Here is a 24776-nt window from a genome sequence, read left to right as displayed (position 1 = left end):
GGAGCGACGAATTGACGTGATTTTTTAAGTGTAGTGGTACTGATAATTTACTCTAGTTGACGCATGATTGACGCGTGATTGTCGCTAGATATCATATACCTACAAATAACTCGCATTACTGATGAATGGAGTTATTTTTATTTATTTATTTAATCTTTATTGCACAAAGAAAATACAATTGTACACAAGGCGGACTTATGCTATAAGGCATTCTCTACCAGTCAACCTTCGGGCAAAACAGAGAAATTGTAGGCGGTGCAACATTAAATTATATTATATTGTTACAACTCTCCCCTTACTTATTCCTCTATGATTTTGCCGTAAAAGACGGATAAACAAACAGAGACACACGCCTTCCCATTTATAATATTAGTATGGATGAAAAGTGCCGTATACTAACATGAGGAACATTTCGTCGTAGAGCGGGAAGAGATTCTTGTTGTGCGTCTGCGTCTTGGGCTTCATCACGTTGGCGAACGAGTCCTCCGGCAGCAGGCCCACGCGCACGTACGAGTCGCACAGTCCTGTTAGAGACAACATATATCTATAAGCACCTTAATACTAACGCCCTCTGTTAGCTCAAGCTCAAACTAAATACTACACATTAGCTAGAATTTTGATTGGAGTGAGTGCCGAGTGGTTTTGACGAATACCTAAGGAGTACCACTACTGCAATGTTCTGCTACCACCAGAGTGCCACTATCAGCGGTGATCGGGATTTTGGTTACCAATCTGGAAAAATAACCTAATTTCTCATTCGTGATAGACGTTTACGTATTAACACCTATTGAATGGGTGCTCTGCGGTTTAGCCAATGATTAACCTCCTAAGTCTTGTACAAATTACACATTCGAAAATCTATTTAGAACTTTTCCAAATTCATTGAAAGTTGAACAACAAAATAAATACTGTTGGGTCTCAGGCATATAACTCAAAAATCACACTCCATACGTACCATTAGAATCCGTAGCGACCAAATTCCTAGCGTTCAAAATCTCCAACTTCAAATTATCTTCAATAAACTGTGCTCTAACAGTAAGCACTCCCATCTTCGGTTCATTAATAGTCTGTTGCTCCTGCCACCTCTCTAAGTGGTACTGGTGTATCAGTTCCCTGGTCTCCATGCCATGAAGTTTCAGTAGATATTCTACTCGCTTTAGTGTCTCTGATGAGTAGATGTCTTTGTTGTCTTGGCGGAAAGACCGGATCATTATTTTGAGGCACTCGTGGAGATTCGAGAAAAAGCTGGGCGGTCGTCGTTTCTGAAATATTTAGACGCGGTATTAGAAATAAATACGTACTTTAACTACTTTGTTGATAACAAAATTCCATATAAAATGGTGGGTTATCCTCGGGTTAATCCTCCATTTTCGGTGGTGCAAGTGACCCTTATTGGTTTTATAGTTAAACAAGAAAAGTTAATCGACATTGTTAATTAAGTTGGAAAGCTTCTGTATTGAGATTTCGATTTCATTATGAAAACATATTATGACTTATGAGCATCATTAGAAGAAAGGAGTCGTAAATATGCTCTTGTTAAATATTGATTAACTTATTAATACAATGTTTAGGGATTATCTTTATATTAAAATTATCAGATTAAAAATGCAATTAATAAAAGCATACACCATCACCAAAATGGAAACAATCGTGCAACTTATTTTAGTAAAATATATTATCGTGACTTCATGCAAAATAGGTAAATAGACATGCAATGTAACATTGATGAATCCTCAAGAATAAGAAATACATAAGGAATTATATTTATTGAAAACTAGGTATTTTCACGTCATAAAAGCTTGCCCAGAATAGAGGTCACATTCACCATAAAAACTATCGCAAATGATTCCAACATTTAGAGGACAGAATTCGCTAAGTTCACATTAGGTACGAGTATACAATCGATTCGGTTCGGACTTTTAAAGCAACACTCATAGACACAATCACAAACGATATGCTAACATGGCCTGGTAGGTCGGACGAGCGAGGAACATTACAAGCTCACATTACTTTCTTGCTACGAATCTTTGGGAACCAAATATTCAACGACTAATGTCGACAGCGGTGTGAAACAAAATCACGCCAATTTCAATATCAAGATGCGAAAAATTGAATTAACATGAGATTGCGCTTGGGTTAGGTCACACCTCGGACACTGGCGATCAAATATATGAAAGAGGCGCGTTCCTAGCACACATTCTAAGCTCTTGTACGTGATCGCGTACCATGCTTTTATGAGTGCGAAATGACAGGTCGACTGTTCACGTTTTTGACAGGCGGTACCCGACAGCGGGTGGGCGGCACTTTCAGCCGAGAGCGGGAGTGGCCATACTGTACGATAGTACTCTGTATTATACTGTGGTTAGGTCACCGCTAATTTTCAATTCGCGGAGTAAATGATGTAAAATAGCTTGAAAATGTTGACTTTAGAAAATCCAGTAATCAATTGACAGCCGGCCTGTTTCTGACCAAGCGTCCCTGTAGGTACAACATCAACCACACATGCAATTAAAACATCAAACAGATGTCGACATCGCAACCGCTAAACATTAGCCCCCTTGTGGATTCGAAGCTCAGATCTATACATTCAACACAAGTAACATACATAAGGTAGGTACATAAACAAGGTGCTTTCTAAGAACTATGTTTACCGCATCTAAATTGGCGGCGGCCGATTTGGTCAGGCGCCTCGGGTCGATATACCGAGTAATCTTTGCTTTTCGGTGCTATATCAAAACATAAAATAATTTAGAATATACATTTCACTAGTATAAATAAAAATATAAACACTCAAACTGTGTGCATTGTAATATTGCAATAGCGTGTGGTAATATGCAATATTTACCCGAAAAAGGAGGTAGTTGCTATTGGGAGATACTTTGTTTTTGTCGAAATACCTACGCCTAAGCAAGCGGATACGGGTGGCGAGTTTCTCTTTCTACAATACAAAATTATAGTTGAGTTAGTGATACGAATGATAGAAAAATTAATTACAAAGAGGGTCTGGTGAAAGGAAAATAAAACAATAAAAAACATTTAACTGTGTGTGTTTACCATGAATAAACTATTGAATTGAATCTTGAACTTAAATTACTGTTGCAATATCGTCAAATACGCCTAAATATGAATGGAACCCTAGGCGCGAAAGATAAAATACGCAAGAGCTGCCGGGCTAGCTCAAGAGATCACGTTACCTCTCTCTATAGATCTTCCGTATTATTAGTAGAACGTGGTAGAACAGTGAATTATTGTCACCGGACTAATCTCAATAAGACCTATAGTTACCCTTCGGGTTGGACGGTCAGATGTCAGTCGCTTTCGTGAAACTAGTTCCTACGCCAAAACTTGGGATTAATTATCAAAGCGAACCACAGGCTCCCATGAGTTCGGCTGTACAGAAACAGATAGCGTTTATCGATTTTTCTATAGAACGTAAGTAGACTCCCAGAAATAGGGAACTTGACTGTAGTTAAAATAAAATATTTTATAGGTACCATGCACGAAATAAAGCATCAGATATTTAATTATAAGAAAAACATGGACAGAAGTTATTTCTAAATCTAATTTCTATTTAATAAGCCAGGTAGAAATATATAAAGTAACTGAGTTGATCGTGACGTCACTCAATTCAATTTCATATAAATTCCATATTAGCAAGTCGTTCATTTGAACTGTCAAAACGAATTTTCGTTTTGACAGTTCTTAAAAAGAAGCTGATTTGACTAGGAGGCAAGTAGCCCATTAAACTATCATTGAAAATAAAACAACATCAAATGACACTTCGTTTTTCACCAGACCCTCAAAACATTAAAATTAGTAAAAAGATTTAAAAAAATCCAAGTTAATATACAGCAAATATTACACAAAAAAAATCCCATCAAATATCCTAACCTCCAAATTGGCCTGTATCAACTCGTAGAGAACCTCCCCTAGTTGCTCCCACACGATGTCGAGCGTGCGCGAGAAGTTGTCATTGTTGAGTTGCTGGTACAGCGTGTCGAGGTTGGCCTCGAGATAGCGCATGACGCGGTCCATGCTCGAGCAGTCTTGGTGGAGCAGCTCAGCGCCCTCCATTAGGAAACGGGTGATGGATGGCATCATCTGAAATTAACCAAGCATTTTATTTATACTTTATAGGCATTTGGCTATCAGTAAAGCAATAATAAGGCACTGGTCCACCGCGAAGCTATGAGCTATCGGCTATAAAAACGAACAAAAGATAAGCATCCCCGTGCAAATAAAAGAGACACGGCGATTTTGATAGCTCACCGCGGGGCAAGTATCTATAAACATCGCCGTGTCTCTTTTATTTACACGGGAGTGATTATCTTTTGTTCGTTTTTATAGCCGATTGCTTATAGCTTACTAGCTCGCGTTGGGACCAGTGCCTAAGTAATTCTATTAGTCAGATTTACTGTACTTCTAACTGAGAGGCCGTTACAGTTTTTCGACTGGTAGCCAGTGGGCGCCTCATGGGTCTCATCAATCATGACTGGTACCTACTTAGAGTACCTAGGTATAGATATACTTTATTAATAGTTAGAAACTCACCTTTTTGACCATTATTTCCAATATCTCCACAATTTTATTCTTAACTGTGTCAATGGCATTTGCAATAACACACTGCAAGGTGTCTTTACATCTGAAACATAAAAAATAATCAAAATTAACTCAATGCTGTCAAATGTGAAAGGCTCTATCCTTGACAAGAATCTTTGAACCAAATTATTAACTTCTTGATAATTCTACCTAATCTACCTATTATTTAATATGGGATAACCTCGAATCGTTCGACGGACACGATAAGTACCTAGATTACCTACCGACTATCGACATCTTTGCTGTTGGACTTACCTTTGCGCCTCAACTGGAGATTTGCATTCACATAACTTCTGTATGATGTCATCCATTCCCAACTCCTCCACAAAAGGCTCCAAGCTCTGTCGCACATAGTCGATGTTGTTGATAGCGACACACCACTCTGTGGTAACTTCGAACCGCTCTTCAAAGACGGTGCTGACGCGGCCCGCGTTGTCTACGCGGCCAGACATGCGGTCGGAGTAGAACACGCAGCAACGGCATATGTCCTGGAAATTACAATGTGATATAAGTTAGAGACCAACAGCTATTAAATAAAATATTTAGGGCACGTCTATGTACAGTCAACCAATTGGAACCCTAGGCCATTCTACAACCATGTCAAAATGACAAGCAGTAAGAGATTGCTTACAAACTGATTTATAACGTCACTATGACATAGTGCTACAGTGGCCTAGGGTTACAATTGGTTGACTGTACATGTGTTTTACGCCACGCCAAAAAAAAACTATTTAGGGCAAAAATAACTTAATTAGGTACATAATTTTGGAAAATAGCTTGACCAGCAATTTAAAGAGCTTCATGGAATCTAATACCCACCCCGCAAAGAAACTTTATTTCGCGTAAAATAGGCCACATCGAAATCCATCCACCAATTTGAGAGGTGCGATACCACAGGGAGCCAATTATTGAGTCGCTCTACATCAAACTCTTCCTCCCATCAAAGTATTCCTTACAAAGCATGCACACTTTGCTCTCTCTAGATTACGTTATTATAAGACTTATTTAGTCAAATAAACAAGAAATAAAATACATTTACATCAATAATCTTAGCCACAAACGTATAGCTCCCCTCTACATCAGGCCACGCGAGCTGCGTCCAGAAAATCTTGATCTGATAGAATATCTGCAGTGTATCCACCGCCGAGCTGCTGTACTTCACGCTACTATCAATGACAGTGAGTGTGCACGTCCACGGTTTTCTCAATACATGTCTTACTAAGAGAAATACGAAATAAAGCAGCACTTACATCAATAATCTTAGCCACAAACGTATAGCTCCCCTCTACATCAGGCCACGCGAGCTGCGTCCAGAAAATCTTGATCTGATAGAATATCTGCAGTGTATCCACCGCCGAGCTGCTGTACTTCACGCTACTATCAATGACAGTGAGCGTGTCCGTCCACGGTTTTCTCAATACATGTCTTACTAAGAGAAATACGAAATAAAGCAGCACTTACATCAATAATCTTAGCCACAAACGTATAGCTCCCCTCTACATCAGGCCACGCGAGCTGCGTCCAGAAAATCTTGATCTGATAGAATATCTGCAGTGTATCCACCGCCGAGCTGCTGTACTTCACGCTACTATCAATGACAGTGAGTGTGTCCGTCCACGGTTTTCTCAATACATGTCTTATTAAGAGAAATACGAAATAAAGCAGCACTTACATCAATAATCTTAGCCACAAACGTATAGCTCCCCTCTACATCAGGCCACGCGAGCTGCGTCCAGAAAATCTTGATCTGATAGAATATCTGCAGTGTATCCACAGCCGAGCTGCTGTACTTCACGCTACTATCAATGACAGTGAGTGGGTCTAAGTCCACGGCCTTCTCGATGCGAGTTAGGGCCTTGTAGGCGGCGATGTCGAGCCATTGGGCCACGCCTCCGAAGAACCACCAGTGGAACTTGGATATGGCGTATGTGCTCCAGTCTGTTTCGTTCAGTCCTTGGCCTAGTCTGTAAAATTAATGAAAGTATATTTGATATTGTAGCTTTAAAGAAATTAACGGGGGCGACAGTGCTGACACCAAAGATACCGACTGTAGGAATGGAATAGTTTGAAATCTTAAAAATTAAGGATAGGGTTTCAAATGTATCTATTGTGTTTAATTTAAAATGGAAATAATCGTAGCATCGAACGTCGTAATACTAGTAAATACAAATTAGAAGTCTTGACACGGTTATACCTAATATGACATCAATATTCATCCAGCGTCAACTTAAGGTCACCAGAGTATCAACATAATATTTATACGCATAGAAACTATATACTTGACTACGAAAACAAAGGCAACAAATACTACGTAAAGTGTCTTATATTTCAATCAAATTTGATTCTGTTCAAATCGCTAGCGAGCTACATTTTATTAACCCCCGTAATTTTACCGCTTTTTTATACACATCTATAAATATATGAGTACTTTCGTCAAAAACCTCTGCAGCGCCAGATACAGTTCAAACAGAGAAGTTTCCATGGCCAAAGGCTCATCTTCCACCCGTGGAGCCCCAAGCCCCCTGGAACCGTTGAGTCTCCCATTGATGCACACTATTTGTTGACCCCTCGTTGTAGTCCAACCGTTTCAGTTCAGGGTTCTACACACAGTTACAAAAATGACTACTTACGTCAAAAACCTCTGCAGCGCCAGATACAACTCAAACAGAGTAGTCCCCATGGCTAAAGGCTCATCTTCTACCCGAGGGGCCCCAAGCCCCGTGGAACCGTTGAGGCCCCCCGCGAGATGCACGCTATTCGTAGACCCCTCGTTGTAGTTCAACCGCTTTAGGCTTTTACACACTTCTGTTACTTCCGGCTCCACTAGAGACGCGATCTTGCTTTCGTATAGTCCGTAAAGCGCTTTGGAGTATGGGAAGTTCATCACTCTGAAAAAAAAAAGTCGAGTTAAACATATTTTCAAAAACTTCATAGATTTATTCTATGTGAGTTTAAAGGATAAAAGCTGGGTGACGAACCCAAATGTGACAAGGGTGTTTTCTATCACTCATAATTTCAAAAATATATTGATACCGTTAAATCAAGCAGAGAGATACTTTCATCTAATGTTGAAACCTTATATTTCTGACTTAAGTAGTTCATTTATTTATTTATTTAGATACAAGAACGGCTTGCTAATTGCATTTGTACATACATTAAGTCCGATAAAACATATAACACATATAAACATAAAAACACCCCCATGAACTACTTAATGACTCGGGGAGCCAATCATTTATTCTAGACTGTTAAGTTATAAGTTGTCCAAATACTCACTCAATAAAAACTCTATCATGATATTCAATAGCCCTCTGCAGATCAGAGCGCACGAGCTGAATCACCCTGATGAGATGCTGCAACCTCGACTCCTCAGTCTTATCCTTCACCTCGTTGTTGTCCAGAATATGCACGAACCAATCGGAGGCGCCCTGGATCGCCGCCTGGTTCAACACCTCATGAATCGTCAATCTCCCCTTCTCATTATTCCGTAACCAGCCATAAACATTACTAGGAAACAGATCTACGGAATCAGGGATGTCCAACATGGACAGTTTGTACAGGATCTTCATGACTTCTCTAAGTGTTTTCATGACAGTGTTGTCGCCGGCGGTCTTTTTCCTCAGCTTTCTGATTTGCCCGAAGCATGTCGGGAGCAGTTTTTTGGCGCCGTCCCAGAATAGCTTGACGTCCTCTTCTTTTATGAGACCTGTAAGGCACAAATATTGTCTGAATAAGATTATTTCAGAGTATTTTTGTGTTGCCGTCATCTTCCAAACAACTCTTATCAGGTCATAATCTTTGTATGTCTTGCAAATATTATAATCCTTCGTGACTTCATGAAGGCTAAATAACTAGACTCAGTAACAACCAAAACATTATTCTAGAAAAGAGACTGGTGCAAAATGAAAATTTTGTAAGTGGACAAGAAACCGCTTTGGGCAAGTACCACTCACCAGACTGCAAAGGTTTGGTGATCTTCTCTAACAGCATGTTGAAGAGGGCGAAGCTAAGCGGGTGGTCTACGGTTAGGGCGCAGTACACGCTCCACTGCGCTAGCGCGTTGTCTGTGGGCGATAGACCACTTTGCGCTACATGTTGGGTTAGGATAGCCTCCGCGGGCCCGCTAAAATTGCCGCACCACCAGTAAGGGGCCACCTGTAAAGAGAACACCACCGTGAGTTCGCCTAAACTGTCATGATTGTTAAAGAAGACGGAAAAGGAACTCTGGTGAGACACTTATACCAATTTGATTGAACCACGTCATTAACTCATCTGTCCTACAAGACTTCTGAATTACCTTGGAATTCTCCAGTTCATGGAGTAACAGTATCTTCAGCAGATGTCGGTGCTCCTGAGCCGCGACCTGTGAGTTCTTCTCGGAAGAGAAGTTGAGCCGCACCTTCACCACGCCCTGGCGTCGTAACTTGCTCTTCTTGCTGAGGTTGAACCACATCGTCATACCACTTGCTGGGATCGACTGCAATTATCATTCAATAAGTAATATTAATTGCTGGATTGCTCAACTGACTCCGCAATATCGCTATCGCGGTTCCGTAATACATTTTTGGGTTAATACGTGTAGAATTGGAGGGGATATGGCCCAACACCTAAATTTTGCGGCAACACTGGTTTAGATTTCACAACTCACAGACCACGAAGTATATGGCACAGCATAATACAGGGTACAGGGCCATCTATTTAAGCACTGAAACTAGGAGCCACAATGTTTTCGGAAGCTGTACATATATTTTTTACTTACAGTAACTCTGGAAGTAATACCTATTTCGTGACTTCGAGAATCTTTTTTCCCATACTCCATCACTCCTTTTATGTACTCAAGAAAAATAAATGTTCAATGTACCTTGAGGGGAATGTTAGCCGTGCCGATGAGTTCGTTGTCATGTTTGCCGTAGGAAGCTGTAATGGCTATTTCTTTCATTAGCTTCCGGAAGCCTTTTACTCCTTTCACTTCAAACATCTTGGTCATCTTCTCTTTTACTGTCTCTGCTGGGTCGAAATCCCTGTCAAAAGATGATGAAGGTAATTTTTGATTTCACGTTCTATTGCATTAGACTTAGATGTGTATGTAGCTTTTGAATTTTGAATCATATGTATGATACGAGGGTGCATTGGAAACTTTTGAGCCTAACCTATAAAAAAACCTATTTAGTGTAAATAATTATTTTATTTCTCTACATAATCTCCAGAACGATCTAAACACTATTGCCATCTGGTTTCTAAGTTTCGAATTCCTTATAAAAAAAAAGAATCTTCAAGGTCATCAAAATATTGAGCTACAGCTTCTTGTACCTCGATATTCGTCGAAATTTTTTGTCCTGTCATGTGTTTTTTTTTAATTGGGGAAGAGATGGTAGTCGGACGGGGCCAAGTCCGGCGAATATGGTGGATGCGGCAACAATTGGTAGCCACAATTATGTATTTGTGCAATTGATTTGGCTGCTCTATGGACAGGTGCATTGTCTTGGTGGAATGACATTTTCTTAGACAGCATACCAGGCCTTTTTATTTTTATTTCTTCACGCAAACATTGTAAAAGAGTGCAATAATAATCTACATTTATGGTTTTACCTTTTTCAAGAAAGTAAATGATAATGATCTGATCTACAGTCCCAAAAGACTGAAGCCTTTACCTTTTTGGTTTCTTACCCATTACCTTCTTGGTTGACAAAACGGCCCTAGCTTTTTAGGGGGTGGTGAACCTGCTCTTTTCCATTGTTTCGATTGTACTTTTGTCTATGGTGTATTGTAGTGAACCCAAGTTTCGTTCATAGTTAAGAAACAGCTAAGAAAATCTTGAGGATCACTTTCAAACAGATCTAAACAATCCTGTGAAACTGTATGGCGGGCTGCATTTGTTTTCAGCTGAAAGCAGTCTAGGTACCCATCTGGTAGAGACCTTAGAAAAGCCAAGATCGTTGGTAATTATATTTTGTGTTCATTTATAAGAAATGCCTATTGCTTCCTCTATCTCTGCGATCATCAATCTCCTATCATTTAAAATCAGGTCTAGTATTTTATGGACATTTTCGTCTGTGGTAGCCGTCAGCGGCTTACCGCTCCTAGGTTCATCTTGCACTGCTTCTCTGCCACGTTTGAAATCCGCTACCCATCGTTTAATGGTGGCGTATGATAGGGCAGATTCCCCTTAAGTTTCCTACATATCTTTATAAATTTCTTTTGGCGGCAATCCTTTTTTTGTAAATGTTTTATGATGGAACGATGCTCAATTTTATCAATTTCTATGGAGACCGCGAACACTCTTTGCAAAATCAATCACAACTTTTGCATTTTTGACAGAAGAAAAACAAAAGACAGCAGTTTATAATTAAAAAAGAAGTGGCTATTACGTGCCAGTGTCATTTTTTCTCTTTTATTTAAATATCAACCTTAGGCTCAAAACTTTTCAATCCGACCTCGTATGTTTGATTTCTAAATGGATACCGGATATCCATCCTTACTCAAGAAGGTTTATCCATTATTACATTTATTACGTTTAGATAGTTTCGTTTATGATGAACGTATTAAGTAGGTAGAATATTTTTTAAACGTGTTAATTAATTATGTATTAAATCACAAAAACTATAATTATAACAAAAGAACATCTTTAACTAAACAAATAACATTTAACGATGTGTAAGAACTTACCAGACTTCTATACAAAGAGAATCCTCTTGAAGGTTTTCCCGCATCGGCCTGCCGAAAAAATCATGAATTAATTACATTATAGAGGTACATTTATATAATAGCCAATTAACAGACCAAAATATGTTCGCTCGTTAAAAGTCCATGGCTCAAACGGAAGCGTTCCAAAGTTGAGCATTTGTTTAATTTTTGGCAAGAGCAAGGTCGTTACGCGTTCAGCGTACGATCGTAAATTTACGTCTGTGATTGACCTACTCGTACATTTCCAGTTACCTAATAAACACATACACCTGTTTCTGTCCTTAGTTACCTTAATTTTTAACCGACTACCTAATTCCAGAAGCAGGAGGTTACCAATCCGATTGTGTTTATTCCCGTACTGTCGCAACAGATCGCTCAGATTATTTGAGCCGTTTAGCACCTTGTCAGTATAAAAAATACACTACCTACTTACAACGAAAAATAATCACCGGATTGAACTTAATAATCGTAATCATAATCAATTTATTGATAATATTTTTTTCAAATACAATGGTAAGAAATCTAAATTATTAGTACAAGACTAAGGAACTATTTTTGTAAAGAAAGAATTATTTATATAGCGATTATTGCATTCGGGAGGTTATTATAGATCTTGTTATTATATCGTTATAAACAGGTCTCACAGACCGCTCAGGACCTTTGAGACCAAGTCTTTGATTACTTTAGCTAAATATATTTAACAAAAAGTATACTTACAACGAGAAATACTCCTCCCAAACAGGATTGAGCGTGCCAGACTTGACTGACGTATTGTACCGATGTGAGGAGTTGGACATCAGGTATATCGTCACGAACGGGTCGCTCAGACCGTTCGGGTCTTTTGGCACTAAGTCTTTAGCCTCTACTAGCTCCACGTTCAACATCAGTTCTGGAGGTTCCTTTGAATAAAAACAGAAAAAATATCAAAAACACATGTCTACAACCATCTACCAACAAGGGTATACCTACTAAAAATTATGCAAATTATCGTCAAAGAAAGTTACATTGTAGTTGATTGTAATCGGCGACACAAAATTGGCCAAAGTTCACGCTTCACGCTATATGAAACTTAAAGGGGCGGTTTCATACAAACGAATTGTTTTGATTTATTCTGAGCGCGTTTAAGTATTATTCAAATGTGACACTACTTTTCCGAATCGACTATGACCCCTTTCTTAATATTTATAACAAAATATTTAATTATAACTCACCTTAGCCTCCGCTTGTGTAAGGAGTTCCTTATGCTTATCATTAGAGATCTTGAAAGCGTCTTGTACATAGGACAGCATAGCCAACTGTCCCGCCTCGCAGCCTACGTCACATCCGCCGACATTGTGCAGGATCTCGTACAGGATTTCCAGGTACAGTTCATCGATCTGGAAAAAACACTGGTTTTAATGACGTGTCATTCATGAAGACTCATGATTGTACTCAAATAATCGATTTAGAGGATTTTGTCAAAGTGACATTTGAAAATAAAGTTACATTGACTGCCATTCTTCAACACAGAGTTAAATATAAATCTTAGTTTTGACAATTTGACCCATGTCCTTTACCTAATAGGTAGGGTTTCTGATTTCTCGACCTATTAGAAGTCTCGAGTTTCGAGAAATCTCGAGCCCAAAGTCTCGAGTCTCGAGTCTTTTTTTATATATGGTAAAATTTTGATAAAAGAATAAACAACAATATGATTTTGATTAGTAGTTTTTATTGCACCACACTATTATAAAAAATGCGTAAGAGCAATAAAAATCTTCTTTGAAATAAACATAAATCAAATTTTAACAAGAAAACTACAATTATAGTCTTGAAAATAATACCTAATCCTTTAACTTCCCCGCCTGTGCACGGGTTAAGTAAATTAAAATGTCATATATTAAATAAATCATAATGTCATTGAAATTAAACGTTTAAAATAACTTCTTCTTCTTCCTCGTTTCCTCATTGCCGAGGATCGCGACCACAAGTAGCGTGTCTCCATTGAACGCGGTCATAAGCCATGTGGACTGCACAGTATACGCTGTCGCCACACGATTTCTTCACACAGTCAGACCATCTCTTACGAGCCCCACCCCCAGAATGTTTACCATTAATTCGCCATATTATGCATTGGTGCTCTCATAATGTGTCCGAAAAATCTGAGGGTCGCTCTTGGCATATTTTGGAGAGCCGTGTGGTGATATTCAGTTCTTGCAAAATAGAGATGTTTGTTAGTTCTTCTAGCTTTTCAAGTTATACTCGTAGCAGTCTTCGCCAGCACCACATCTCAATAGCGTCAATCTTAGCCACATCAAAACTTTTCAGGGTCCAAGTTTCGGCACCATACATAAATATCGAGATTATCGAGAAGACAAGAGATCGAAATAATCGCACTTTATTTTGGCGTCGGAATCCTCTGTTCTTCCAAATCTTGTCGAAGTTAGCCATAGCACTCTTCGCAGGTTATCAATGACCCAAGATACATAAACGCGCTGACTTTTTCGTAATGACGAATTGCTTTTAAATAACACGAGGCTGTCAAAACTAGCCAAAGTCGCTGCCAGTTTACGTTGGAATGAGAGGTTAGATCGCTTTATCTCGTTATAATTTATGGCCACCGTTCGACACCGCCCCCACCGCCTCGCAATGAGACCGGGCAGAAGGTAAAAAGTTGCATTTCACTTCAGGTCGTACTTTACATTCTGGACTCGAGACGTCTCGAGTACCTGTCATTTTTTTCTCGTCTCGAATGAAGCCGAAATTCTCGAGAAGTCTCGAGTTCGAGACTCTCGAGCAGAAACCCTACTAATAGGGAACTTGACCGTAGTTAAAATAAAATATTTTATACCATGCACGAAATAAAGCATCAGATAATTATAAGAAAAACATGGACAGGAGTTATTTTTAAATCCAATTTCTATTTAATAAGTCAGGTAGAAATATATAAAGTAACTGAGTTGACCGTGACGTCACTCAATTGGATTTCATATAAATTCCATATTAGCAAGTCGTTTAAATTCGTTTAGACAGTTCTTAATAAGAAGCTGATTTGACTAGGAGGCAAGTAGCCTATTTAATATCAATCATCATCACCAACCGTGTAGCGACATCTAAAAGACCATAAAATTTACTTTATGGTTCCGATGTAGGTACGTTTTGTTCTCAGACTTTATTTGTATTTTACCGATTTATATTGTCATGTTATTAGAGGTTAAATATGAGAAATCGATCTTAGTCACTAACAGACGAATCGTTGTTGAATGTGGACTGTGTATATATTTACTTTGTATGCGAGTGGAGGTCGAGGCAATGTAAACTAACGCATGAAAGTTGCATTATAAGGATAAAGGATAAGAAATTTCGCTGTAGGTATAAGCTGTTTGAAAAACAAATGGGGAATACCCACTATGCAGTCAGAATTAAAATAATGCTCTATAAAGACATTGAGTGTATTACGCGAATTGTGTCATGGGATCATTGCGAAAAAAACAAACCTATGTATGTAAGTTTATTTAATTCAACAATAATTTATATAGCAATAACACCACACAAACTAACTTCCTATGAAATGAAGACCGATATCGCAAAAATCTACAATTAACAGCCATCGTAGGCCACGTCTATGCCTTTGGCTAATATGTGGCCAAGAGTAAGCCCATTTAAGCGCTAGTGACCTAGCGGTAAGAGCGTGCGACTTTCGATCCGGAGGTCGCAGGTTCGAACCCCGGCTCGTACCAATGAGTTTTTCGGAACTTATGTGCGAAACGTCATTTGATATTTGTCAGTCGCTTTTCGGTGAAGGAAAACATCGTGAGGAAACCGGACTAATTCCAACAAGGCCTAGTTACCCTCCGGGTTGGAAGGTCAGATGGCAGTCGCTTTCGTAAAACTAGTGCCTATGCTAAATCTTGGGATTAGTTGTCAAAGCGGACCCCAGGCTCCCATGAGCCGTGGCAAATGCCGGGACAACGCAAGGAGGATGATGAGTAAGCCCATTTATAATAATAATAAAAAAAGCATATTTATGTCTAAAAGTAACTGCCTGTATTTCATTTGTTTCACTGCATCAACACAACTATACATCAAGCTTCAGCAGTGTAATTTATCAAGCTGACACGGCAGTGGGTCACACGCAAGCCTCTATTATTGGGAATTACTCAGAGTCTATCAATTTTAAGTAATTCTAGCGATCGGTTAAATATTAGTTAACAATAAAAGTAAATATAATTAATTCGTTACATAGCTAAAATATCAATGTTAAACATTTTTGAAAATCATTCAAAACCAATTTTTATATATTACAATTTCGCGAATATTAGATATAGGTAGGTACCCAATACCCATACTTCATTCATCATAGTCCCATCCTAGATTTTTGTGAGGTCAGGTGTAGTAAAAACTTTATTTTGCTCGGGGCCACTAACACAAAAAATAAAGTTTACCTATATACAAAGAAACATGCAATCGTTTCATTTTATATTATTGTTTATTATTTATTAAATGTTATCCTTAAATTTTATGTTTTTATATGTATCTTCAAGTGTCTTTACCGTTTATATTTCCGACAAGTTATTCTCCTCTCATAATTTTTCTTACCCCACTTGATAATCAGAGCTAACTTTACTAAAGTAACTAAATCACTTTTATTTTAAAATTATTCACTAATAATTACATATAAGTAGGTAGTCAAACAACATACCGAAGTGTCGTAATAATATCGCAGTTTCATAGACCTCTCGGGCGCACAGCACACTCAGGTCCTCAACTCCTCACACTATACTACTTCAACTATTCTGATTGAAGGGGTAGCCGTAGCGTTACTACGATACGGGAAAAACAAACCACGACAACGCTGACATTTGTAAACGACGCCAATGTTGTGAAATACGGATGTAGGCGGTGCGTCCCGAAATCGGTGGGGTTACTGCGCCGTGGGAAGAGAACTATTGATCTAGCCACCCGGGCCGTGTTTTCATTGCCTACCGAGCGTAGGCGCATCGGGCAGGCCATAATCATATTTAGTGGAAAAGAGACTTTTAGATCTAGTAATAACAACAAACTTACAAAAGTTAGTAACCAAACGTAATTTGGTAGAGTGTAAGTAGTTGAGTCCTAAGAGTTCTGAAGGGCTTTCAGTATGACGAAACTTAGAATCTCGACTCGAGTAGAACGTAAGTGTTTAATTAGTAGTGTTTCTCAAAAGTATTATTATAATAAAACTAGTCCTGTAATTACCTCTTTCTAGATGTATGAGCATCTATGTAACGATGTTACTTTTCTTATCAAAACCACAATAACTGAAGGCAACTTAGTGGTTTTGAATAAAGGCGAAAATCTTTAGAAAGGAGATGATCCAGAACACGTGAGGACTCCTTAGATAGATAGATTAGTGAAATCATGTAGTCTGTCAAATGTGGTTGGTGCAAGGCCCTAGTTATACTGGCTAGTTTCTAAGCTTCAGTCGGTAAACAATTGGAATGATACTCTAATGCTGATTTCTGTTAGCCGCTTGAATCGCCTAAAACTGTCTATCACTATACGTCTCAAATGAACCGGAGACCTAACTAGATGGTTCTCATGCCGATACGAATCATTAGAATCTCTAAGAACACACTGTTAAGAAACACACACGTACATAAATCGACAATGAGAAGTTAATGCCAGTTTCAGCGCGTTTGATATTTTATTCAGTTGATGTGATGGGACTTTCATTACCAAATAAAAAGCTCTCTTATTTAGAGAAGGCATTTTTGGGCTAATATGATAAAATAACAATAATACAGAAAATTTTAAATGATACAAAATTTATCTAACCACCTATTACTAATTTAAGTTTTTTACTCAAATTTTGAACTTATAAGCAACTTGTAAACTTAAATAACAGTGTTTTCCTCGAGACATAGTAACAGGATTATATGGCAAGAAGCGGGAATCCCGCTTCAATCAATTGACCATTAGTAACAAACGCTTGCATCTAGACCACAAAAACATAATTGAGTAATTATTTAATAAAATTTACACAATAATGAGAGAAATACATTTCTGTATAATTAAATACAAGTAGATATGAGTGTTGTAGAGTCTGATCAAACTAAGCTGTTAAGGGTTTCGATGCTACAGACTGCACAACTGAACAAATTAGGTACCTATATTATGAAATTACAAGTAGGATAGGACGTTTACTTAACATTGCAAAGTCTGCCTTCTCAAAGTCGTGGTCATCTTACTTTAGTCCGTTCTAGCCCTAAGATTGTCTTCGATTGTAGTTCTAAACTAATTCCCCAAATTTTGCTCTATTAGGTATATTTTGTTCATCAAAATGTTAAAAAAGCTCAAATGCTAAAAAGTTGGTCTTTCACTAATAAGAAGATTTTTGGGACATTTGCACCGGGCACATGTCGTCTTGGGGATTAATGGGAGCGTGTAGGTATTACTAAGGGTTTTGACAAAGCTTGTTGCGGATTTTATCATGTACATGTACTTTTGATGAAGCATGTGGTGGATTATTAGTGATGTAGTTTGGACGAAGTTTGTTGCGGATGCGTTTGACGAAGCCTGCGCTGTGGATTTGGATGATGGTTTGTATGTTTTGGATATGAAATAAATTATTATATTGAAATACATAAGAAGATAGGATATGAACTTTTTTGATCAACTATTCAATACGTTTCAGTACAAGTGATAGTTGTTTAAGTATTAGGGTAAACTCGCCTCATTCGGTGATACAAGCTTTGAATCACTATTCCGAAAGACGATTTTTGGTTGTTAAACCGAATTAGGCGTGTCACCAAATAAGGCGAGTTTACCCTACCCATTAACCATGACCTATCTGCCAATAGTAAAAGTTATTATTGCCATTACCTAAAACAAGGTATTTGTAACGAAAAACATTCAAAAAACACTATTTTAAAACCGAAATAAGATAACACTAGATCCGATTTTAAGATAGCACAAGTTGAAATATTTTCAATAGAATATAATTTGACTTGTGTTAATTAGAAACACTATTTTGTTTAGTTACTCAAATGTACAAAATTAACTCCGCTATCACAGTGAAAAAGTTAGAAAATTTGACCATTTCAATTAAACTTTTTGACAGCATCATCATCATCGCTATCGGTATTTTCATCTGTTGACACTTTTGTTAAAACAACGATTAGTTTTGATTTATTTTCGAACTTCACCGCGTAAACTATACTAACAAATTCCTGGTGTAAAAAAAATCCTCAGATACCCACAGTCATAGACTGGATCAGCAAACTCGTCTGCCTCTCCAGCAACTCTCTCTTCACTCCCCTGAACTTTCTCCGTATCGTCGTTGTCCCGTTCATTGTCACTACACACTACACATCACTGAAAGCTCAAACCTAACTAAGGCACGATTTTCCACAACTTATTGTTTAAGTTGTACATGAGTCAAGTCCGAACCCGATATATCTCAGGTGGGACTCCCCGATGCACTGCGCCGAGACCGACCGGGACTCTGGATCGCACCGCACTACCGCCAAATTCTATTTTTGCAACGGCAGACGTATGTGAACTCAAAGGAATAATAAAAAAATGTTTAATTCACTCTTCGGGACGTAATTTTGGATGACGACTTCATTGTACTATTTGTTAGGTTTCCGCCTCAGACTGGTATTTTTACTTCCCCCTACGTGCATCTAGTAAAAGCTTTAACTAGGTAAGTGAAGTGCGTGAACAATTGAACATCAGATAAGACTAGTACACTGCTGAACATACATTTATGCTTACATTTTTTTTTTTGAGAAAATACATGTTTTAAAAGACTTGACTGAGATATTTGACTAGTTTCAAAATGATTACCGTACCTAGTCAGAATAGTTAAAACTAAATCAGTATAGAGATAACGTGATTGCAGCTGCTTGACCCTATAGAGATTTCTACTTTTTCTGAGCCAACCAAACGGATAAATAGTTATTATATAAAACCTAAATAAGTTATAAGCTTACCTAACTATAATTTTTTTTTTTCTTTAATAGAACGATAATTATTTCAATTGAAACAAAATATTTAAACAAATTAATTTGTTGTCTCATGGTTGTCTCATTAAATTATGCTAAGTTTTGCACATGATACGGAACACTAAACCTACAGGCAGAACCCAATACAGTAATAACGGAATGCCTATTACAACGAATCCAAATCGATTTGCTCATCGAACCTGCCAAATAAATTTGAATAATAGATTTGCTGTACTACTCAATACTCATAATGTAATATCTAGATAAAAATTACGGGTATAGGCTATAACTGAGCCCGTAAAACTGACATCAAGTACCAACTAGCTAATAACCTGACCATTTCAATATTTTCAATTATGTTTCAATTACATTAATATGAAATACTCGTAATATGCCATAAACCATTTTGATTTTTTATAGACGCCTTATTTATATGCATATCAATCGGCATTACAGAAGGGCGATTTACAGCATAAAATCCTTTTAAACGGTACTTGAACAAAATGTACATAAAGTAAACTATGTTTTATTACACTGTTAAATGAATAACGTTATTTTATTACTTTATTGTAGAAAATTTTTACAATGTAGGTACCTTAGAGGTAACTGAATCCATAGGATTTAAGTAGGTAATTTATATTGCAGACAAATCGACTACCGCAACCACACTTTTACAAAAACAGAAAAAGTTCAAAGCAGGTATGTAGTATTTCACATAATTAATCTGATTAACATGTGTGTACTGAGGCACCTAAGTTTTTTTTGGACTAAGTATATTTTGTTACTGTCGTGGCAGTATTTTACACCAGTACCTTTCCCCTTAAGTATAAGCTTCATTTGAATAAGGATGAAAAAGGAAAGTGAAAAAGTGATGAAATATTTTTCCTCGACATGTTTCATCATTTACGAAACAAAAGAGATGAGTTTTTCTTGAACACATATGTATACCTGTTTTAGTATAAGCATTATCCCACCTCATCAACAGAACAGCGCAGCGTATTCTTAAAAAAAACTATTACAGTGTTATAACAACGGCCAAGGTTCCCGTTTCCCGCTGCACACGTGCTGAGCGATTTATTTATTTTATTCGCCACTTCGCTCACGTATAGAAACTACCAGGGATTGTGAATTGTAACAACTGTTTTATTTACTGCAAGTCTTCGATTAACAAGCGATGAAGTGTGGCTACTTGATAAGATTGGTATCTGGGTGATGTAGGTAATAACAACCTCTTGACACTACGAAGTTAAGTGTTTCTGTGAGACTATCTAAGTAGTAAGTATATTGCAGTGGCGACGCGTGAAAATTTTTGTTGGTAAAGCCGGAGGGGTTTTTGTGATCTGTTTTTTATATGGATTTCTACAGATACGGCAGAATTTTAGGGAACTCGTGCGGAATCGAGTTGTATCGACGCTACGCCACTGCTGTGAGTTGACTACAACTATGCAAGTACCTACATTATGCAGCCTTCAATCTGAAAGGAATAAAGAAAATATCTAAGAGTTACTTACATCGAAAGTGACAAAAAACGAGGTATAATGAAAGGTCTGGAAGCCTACGTTTCGTAAAATACGTCCATAATACAATTATTTTTCACATCTATGTTCATCAATCATCACATTCATCACATTCATCACGACTCGAATTAGGTTTTTCTTCACCAGATTCCTATTAAGTATCTTTATCCTACATTATCTGCAACCAGTTTTTGTACAAAGTGATATTAGCCAAAAGGCAATTTAATAAATGTGCATTGCAATAAATGGGTATCCATTTTTCCTGTTCAGGCATCGAAATATTATAATTTTCAGTAGGTAGGTACATTAGGTTCGCAGTATAATTTCTAAGTAAGTGTGGATACATTTCATACTTATCTACAAATTATCTTTGTACCTACCAGCCACAGATGAATCTAGATTTAAAGTTGATAAGATAAAATACGTGAAGCTCGGATCCCTCATCAGTGAGATATGAGATGGTATGAAAATTCTAGTTTCGGGAAAAATTATTCGCCCAACTAGATACCTACTTGGTTTCGAAATTGCGAACGCTCGTAAAGTACCTACCTAATGCAACTCTTGAGCCTCGGCAGATCTACCAGATGCGTAATCTAGACATTACACTAAAATAGGTCTGCAGTTTGAAAACAACCAGATTCTTAAGGAGTTGAGCAGATACGATTTCAAATAAAAGGAATCATGATTAAAGCTAACGTACCTATTTCTGCTAGCTTACTCAGGACCTAATGCTCAGCAGTGAGCTATAAAGGGCTGATATGATGATGAATGTATTTCCTTACAATTATTACTGTATTCCATGGACCGCTGCAACAACAGAGAGTTCTTATTGCTTAAGAACGTATTCGCACGGGATGTGCTAGCTGCATTGACCTAATAAAATAATACATAATGTGTAGTTATACAAAGTCAACGAAAGAGGCTCTCAGCACCCAGCCTAAGATCGAGAGGTCGCGAGGGTGAACAAGGCCACGGACAAGCAAGGCTACCTTACTAATCCTGGAAACTCAAGAATACAAATAGCAAGGTCTAGTCTAACAGTCGAGCTAACATTCGGGACAATTTGTATCGTGAGTTCTGCGTTCACAATAAGCATGGCGCCCTGCCAGCTGTTTAGGCTTGTGCCGTTTCGTTCGTTGATCGGAGCGCTCCGATCTCGTTCAATCGCTCCCACGAACTAGTTCGCTCTTTTAGGTCTTTTGCTCATTTAGTTCAGCCAGACCAGCGACCACTGCAGTCGGAAAGATCAGAACGAATGGGACCGAATAGTGTCAAAATGATACGAATAGTCCACAGATAGTAACATTCCGGGCCGAAAGGTTGTAAGTAACCGAAGTTTAATATGAAAACTTGACTTTTTTTGTTGTTCTGCTAAGTAGCTCTCGCTCTCGGTCGGTGCAGTCACACATTCGTTCTCGATCCCAACCGCTCGCGCTCGCCGATCCTATACTGAACTAAATGAGCAAAGACCGATTCTCAGACCACGGTAAGATTCAGTTCATTTCGGTCATTGATGGGATTTTATTCCTAACAGTTCATAGTTCGTGAACGACACAAGCCTACAGCTCTTACTTTCGACCGGCTATTTTGTCAACTTCCCGCCAGGGCCGCTGAATGACCACGTCATTAGAGAATGCTCTTATTTCCAATGTCATTCCCCTTTGGTTTACTTATATTAGATCTTGTGCCTCCCATCATGCTTTTATATTGTTGAAATAGTGCACGATACGAGTTAGTACTTAAGCACATAACTGGTAACTGGCTCCATCTCCATTATCATGGAAGACATGCAAAAACGTCTGGATTCGGTTGGTATTTTGTAGATTGGTAGAGGCCAGAGCAGTATATAGATTAACCAGCAATCAGTGTTTGTACATGTACAATATTATTACTTTAAACAAAAGATAGAATGCTAAATGTAATAGGTACCTACGTGTAATAAAATATATCATTGAGAGACTGACAGTCTCAAAATATAAAGATAGAGGAAGAAATATTATTTAACCACAAAGGTAAAAGAATAAGAATCCAGAGGATTATGAATATGTTCAAAAAATTATTCAAAAATTCAAAATTATTTACTTATTTGTATACATTTTGTACAAAATCTTACAGTTGCTGGTATCTCCTTGTAAGTTATTTGCGAAATTATATATTAATATCATTAATATGTACCTAAATAACATCCCTGAACCACGGTGCTATCCTAGCCAGCAAGAGAGATCCATCACCATAGTAGTACGAGAAACGTCATAATCATAAATGAGCGAAACGAAGCTAACATATGCAGCGTGTTTACATAATGCCGCCATCAGAAATGCCACGCGCGTAGGTGCTCCACTTACGCCATTCCTGAGTCAACCCAATGTCTAGTTCAACGTTAAAAACAAAACTGACCGAGATATCCGCTTATGAAGCCATTCTCGTTAGTAGCACAGTTCTGGCGAGAGAGATAAAGTATCTCAGGCAGCTGTTCAAGAAGTTGTGATGATTTTCTGGTAGATTTTGTGTTAGTTTAGGTATCTAATCCTTGTTGCAAAATCCTGTGTAGCTTGTCCTATCCACGAGTGTCATCTTGGTTAAGACGCTACAGGAGCGAAGATGCTAAAACGGAAAGGAGCCCCCTTTCAATTTGGGAATTTTAGTTAAATATACTAGTGTTATTCTCTTTATTCATTTTAATTCTTAGGCTAGGTTTTGCAGTGTTATTATTATTAACTAGATTTGTCGAAAAAAAATTGTCCTTTCAGAACAACTCAGTTAAAAGATTTTGTGATTTTGCCTCCTTCAAAAGTTAATCAATCGTATTGAAATTTGAGATACTGAATAAAAATAAAATTCTAGTTTAGTTTTTTTGGCTAATTGTTACCAATTCTAAATACCACGCCTTATTGAAATTTTTTGATGGGCTCTATATCGTCTTTAAAAATAAGAATATCAAAAAAATCAAAACGGTCCGACACAGGTAAAAATAATAATAATCTGTTATAAACTGAAATAGATACCATACACTAAAGAAAAAGCGATCAAGCCCACTGGTGGCGAAGCCGGGAATCGAACCCGGGTCTCCAGCTAACGCGGCTGACGTGTTCGACCGCTACACCACCCCGACCGCCGAGGTACCCGTCGAAATTTCTCTAGTGTATGTTATCTCTGAAGGCTAGGCGCCTTTGACCAACTCTAAGGGCGAGGGGGGTTCGATTCCCGGCTTCGCCACCAGTGGGCTTGATCGCTTTTTCTTTAGTGTATGGTATCTATTTCAGTTTATAATTTATATATAGTAGTGTTACTACTTAAAAAAAAACAAATCAAAAAAAAAAATATTTCATAAAATAATTTGATTTGTTCCCTACATCGAATAATAATCTGTGTTGAAAAAATCAGTGCTCTATCTTCAAAAAAGGAGGAAATAGTCGAGAACGTTTGTATGGAGAATTGACCCCTCCTGTATCGTCTTAAACTCCGCAGATCAACTTACACTGGCCCAAGACTCCAAGCCCCACAAACTCTTTTACACAATGAGAACCACAGTCCACTAAATATATCTGTTACGTTATGGCCCTTTGCTTCTACGTCACTACTCTATTACCGAATCGCTGATACTTTTATTGACTATCAATATCAATATAGATTCCTTGAGGTGCGTTATACTTTTCTTTTGCTAAACAATAGGCCTGAGAGTATTTATTGGACAACATAAACATAATGGTTTACTAGCCATTAAGGGCACCGTGTTAACCCATTTTCCTATTTTAAGTAATTCATAACATTACCTACGAGTAAGATTCTTAACGACCGGAAATAATTTTATGATATTCTCAACCATCACTTTGTCGATTGTCAATTTTACCTTTATGCCAGTCACATTCCAAAATTATCTCCAATGGTACTTAATGAAAGTAGAATGCCATTTCGTGCGTAGGTACCTACAGCATCAGTATTAAGCCACTTATCAGCATTATTTGCAAGCCGGAAAAAACATCAGTTAACTACCTAATAGGATTTATTTTTT

General features: G+C 37.9%; 1 protein-coding gene across 6 annotated transcripts in view; it reads right to left on the bottom strand.

The window, feature by feature from the left end:
• Positions 1 to 24776, bottom strand: part of LOC125229706 (protein unc-13 homolog 4B) — a 78769-nt gene that overhangs the window by 1798 nt on the left and 52195 nt on the right. For 4 of the 6 annotated variants that reach the window (XM_048134612.1, XM_048134610.1, XM_048134614.1 and 1 more), the window contains 15 exons: positions 12495 to 12659; positions 12001 to 12182; positions 11266 to 11313; positions 9461 to 9620; positions 8897 to 9076; positions 8553 to 8754; positions 7876 to 8305; positions 7230 to 7487; positions 6272 to 6563; positions 4855 to 5087; positions 4552 to 4642; positions 3892 to 4101; positions 2652 to 2726; positions 956 to 1262; positions 401 to 524 (listed from right to left, as the gene is read on the bottom strand). In XM_048134612.1, the coding sequence (XP_047990569.1) occupies positions 401 to 524; positions 956 to 1262; positions 2652 to 2726; positions 3892 to 4101; positions 4552 to 4642; positions 4855 to 5087; positions 6272 to 6563; positions 7230 to 7487; positions 7876 to 8305; positions 8553 to 8754; positions 8897 to 9076; positions 9461 to 9620; positions 11266 to 11313; positions 12001 to 12182; positions 12495 to 12659 (2957 nt within the window). Of the gene's footprint in view, positions 1 to 400; positions 525 to 955; positions 1263 to 2651; positions 2727 to 3891; positions 4102 to 4551; positions 4643 to 4854; positions 5088 to 6271; positions 6564 to 7229; positions 7488 to 7875; positions 8306 to 8552; positions 8755 to 8896; positions 9077 to 9460; positions 9621 to 11265; positions 11314 to 12000; positions 12183 to 12494; positions 12660 to 18500; positions 18747 to 24776 lie in introns of those variants that run through there. The other 2 variants (XM_048134616.1, XM_048134613.1) reach the window with 2 other exon arrangements.

The sequence above is a fragment of the Leguminivora glycinivorella genome, chromosome 9 (genome assembly GCF_023078275.1).
Source record: "Leguminivora glycinivorella isolate SPB_JAAS2020 chromosome 9, LegGlyc_1.1, whole genome shotgun sequence".
Lineage (NCBI taxonomy): Eukaryota > Metazoa > Arthropoda > Insecta > Lepidoptera > Tortricidae > Leguminivora > Leguminivora glycinivorella.
Note: the sequence above shows the minus strand (reverse complement) of the source record. Positions and strands in the feature narration are given on the sequence as shown.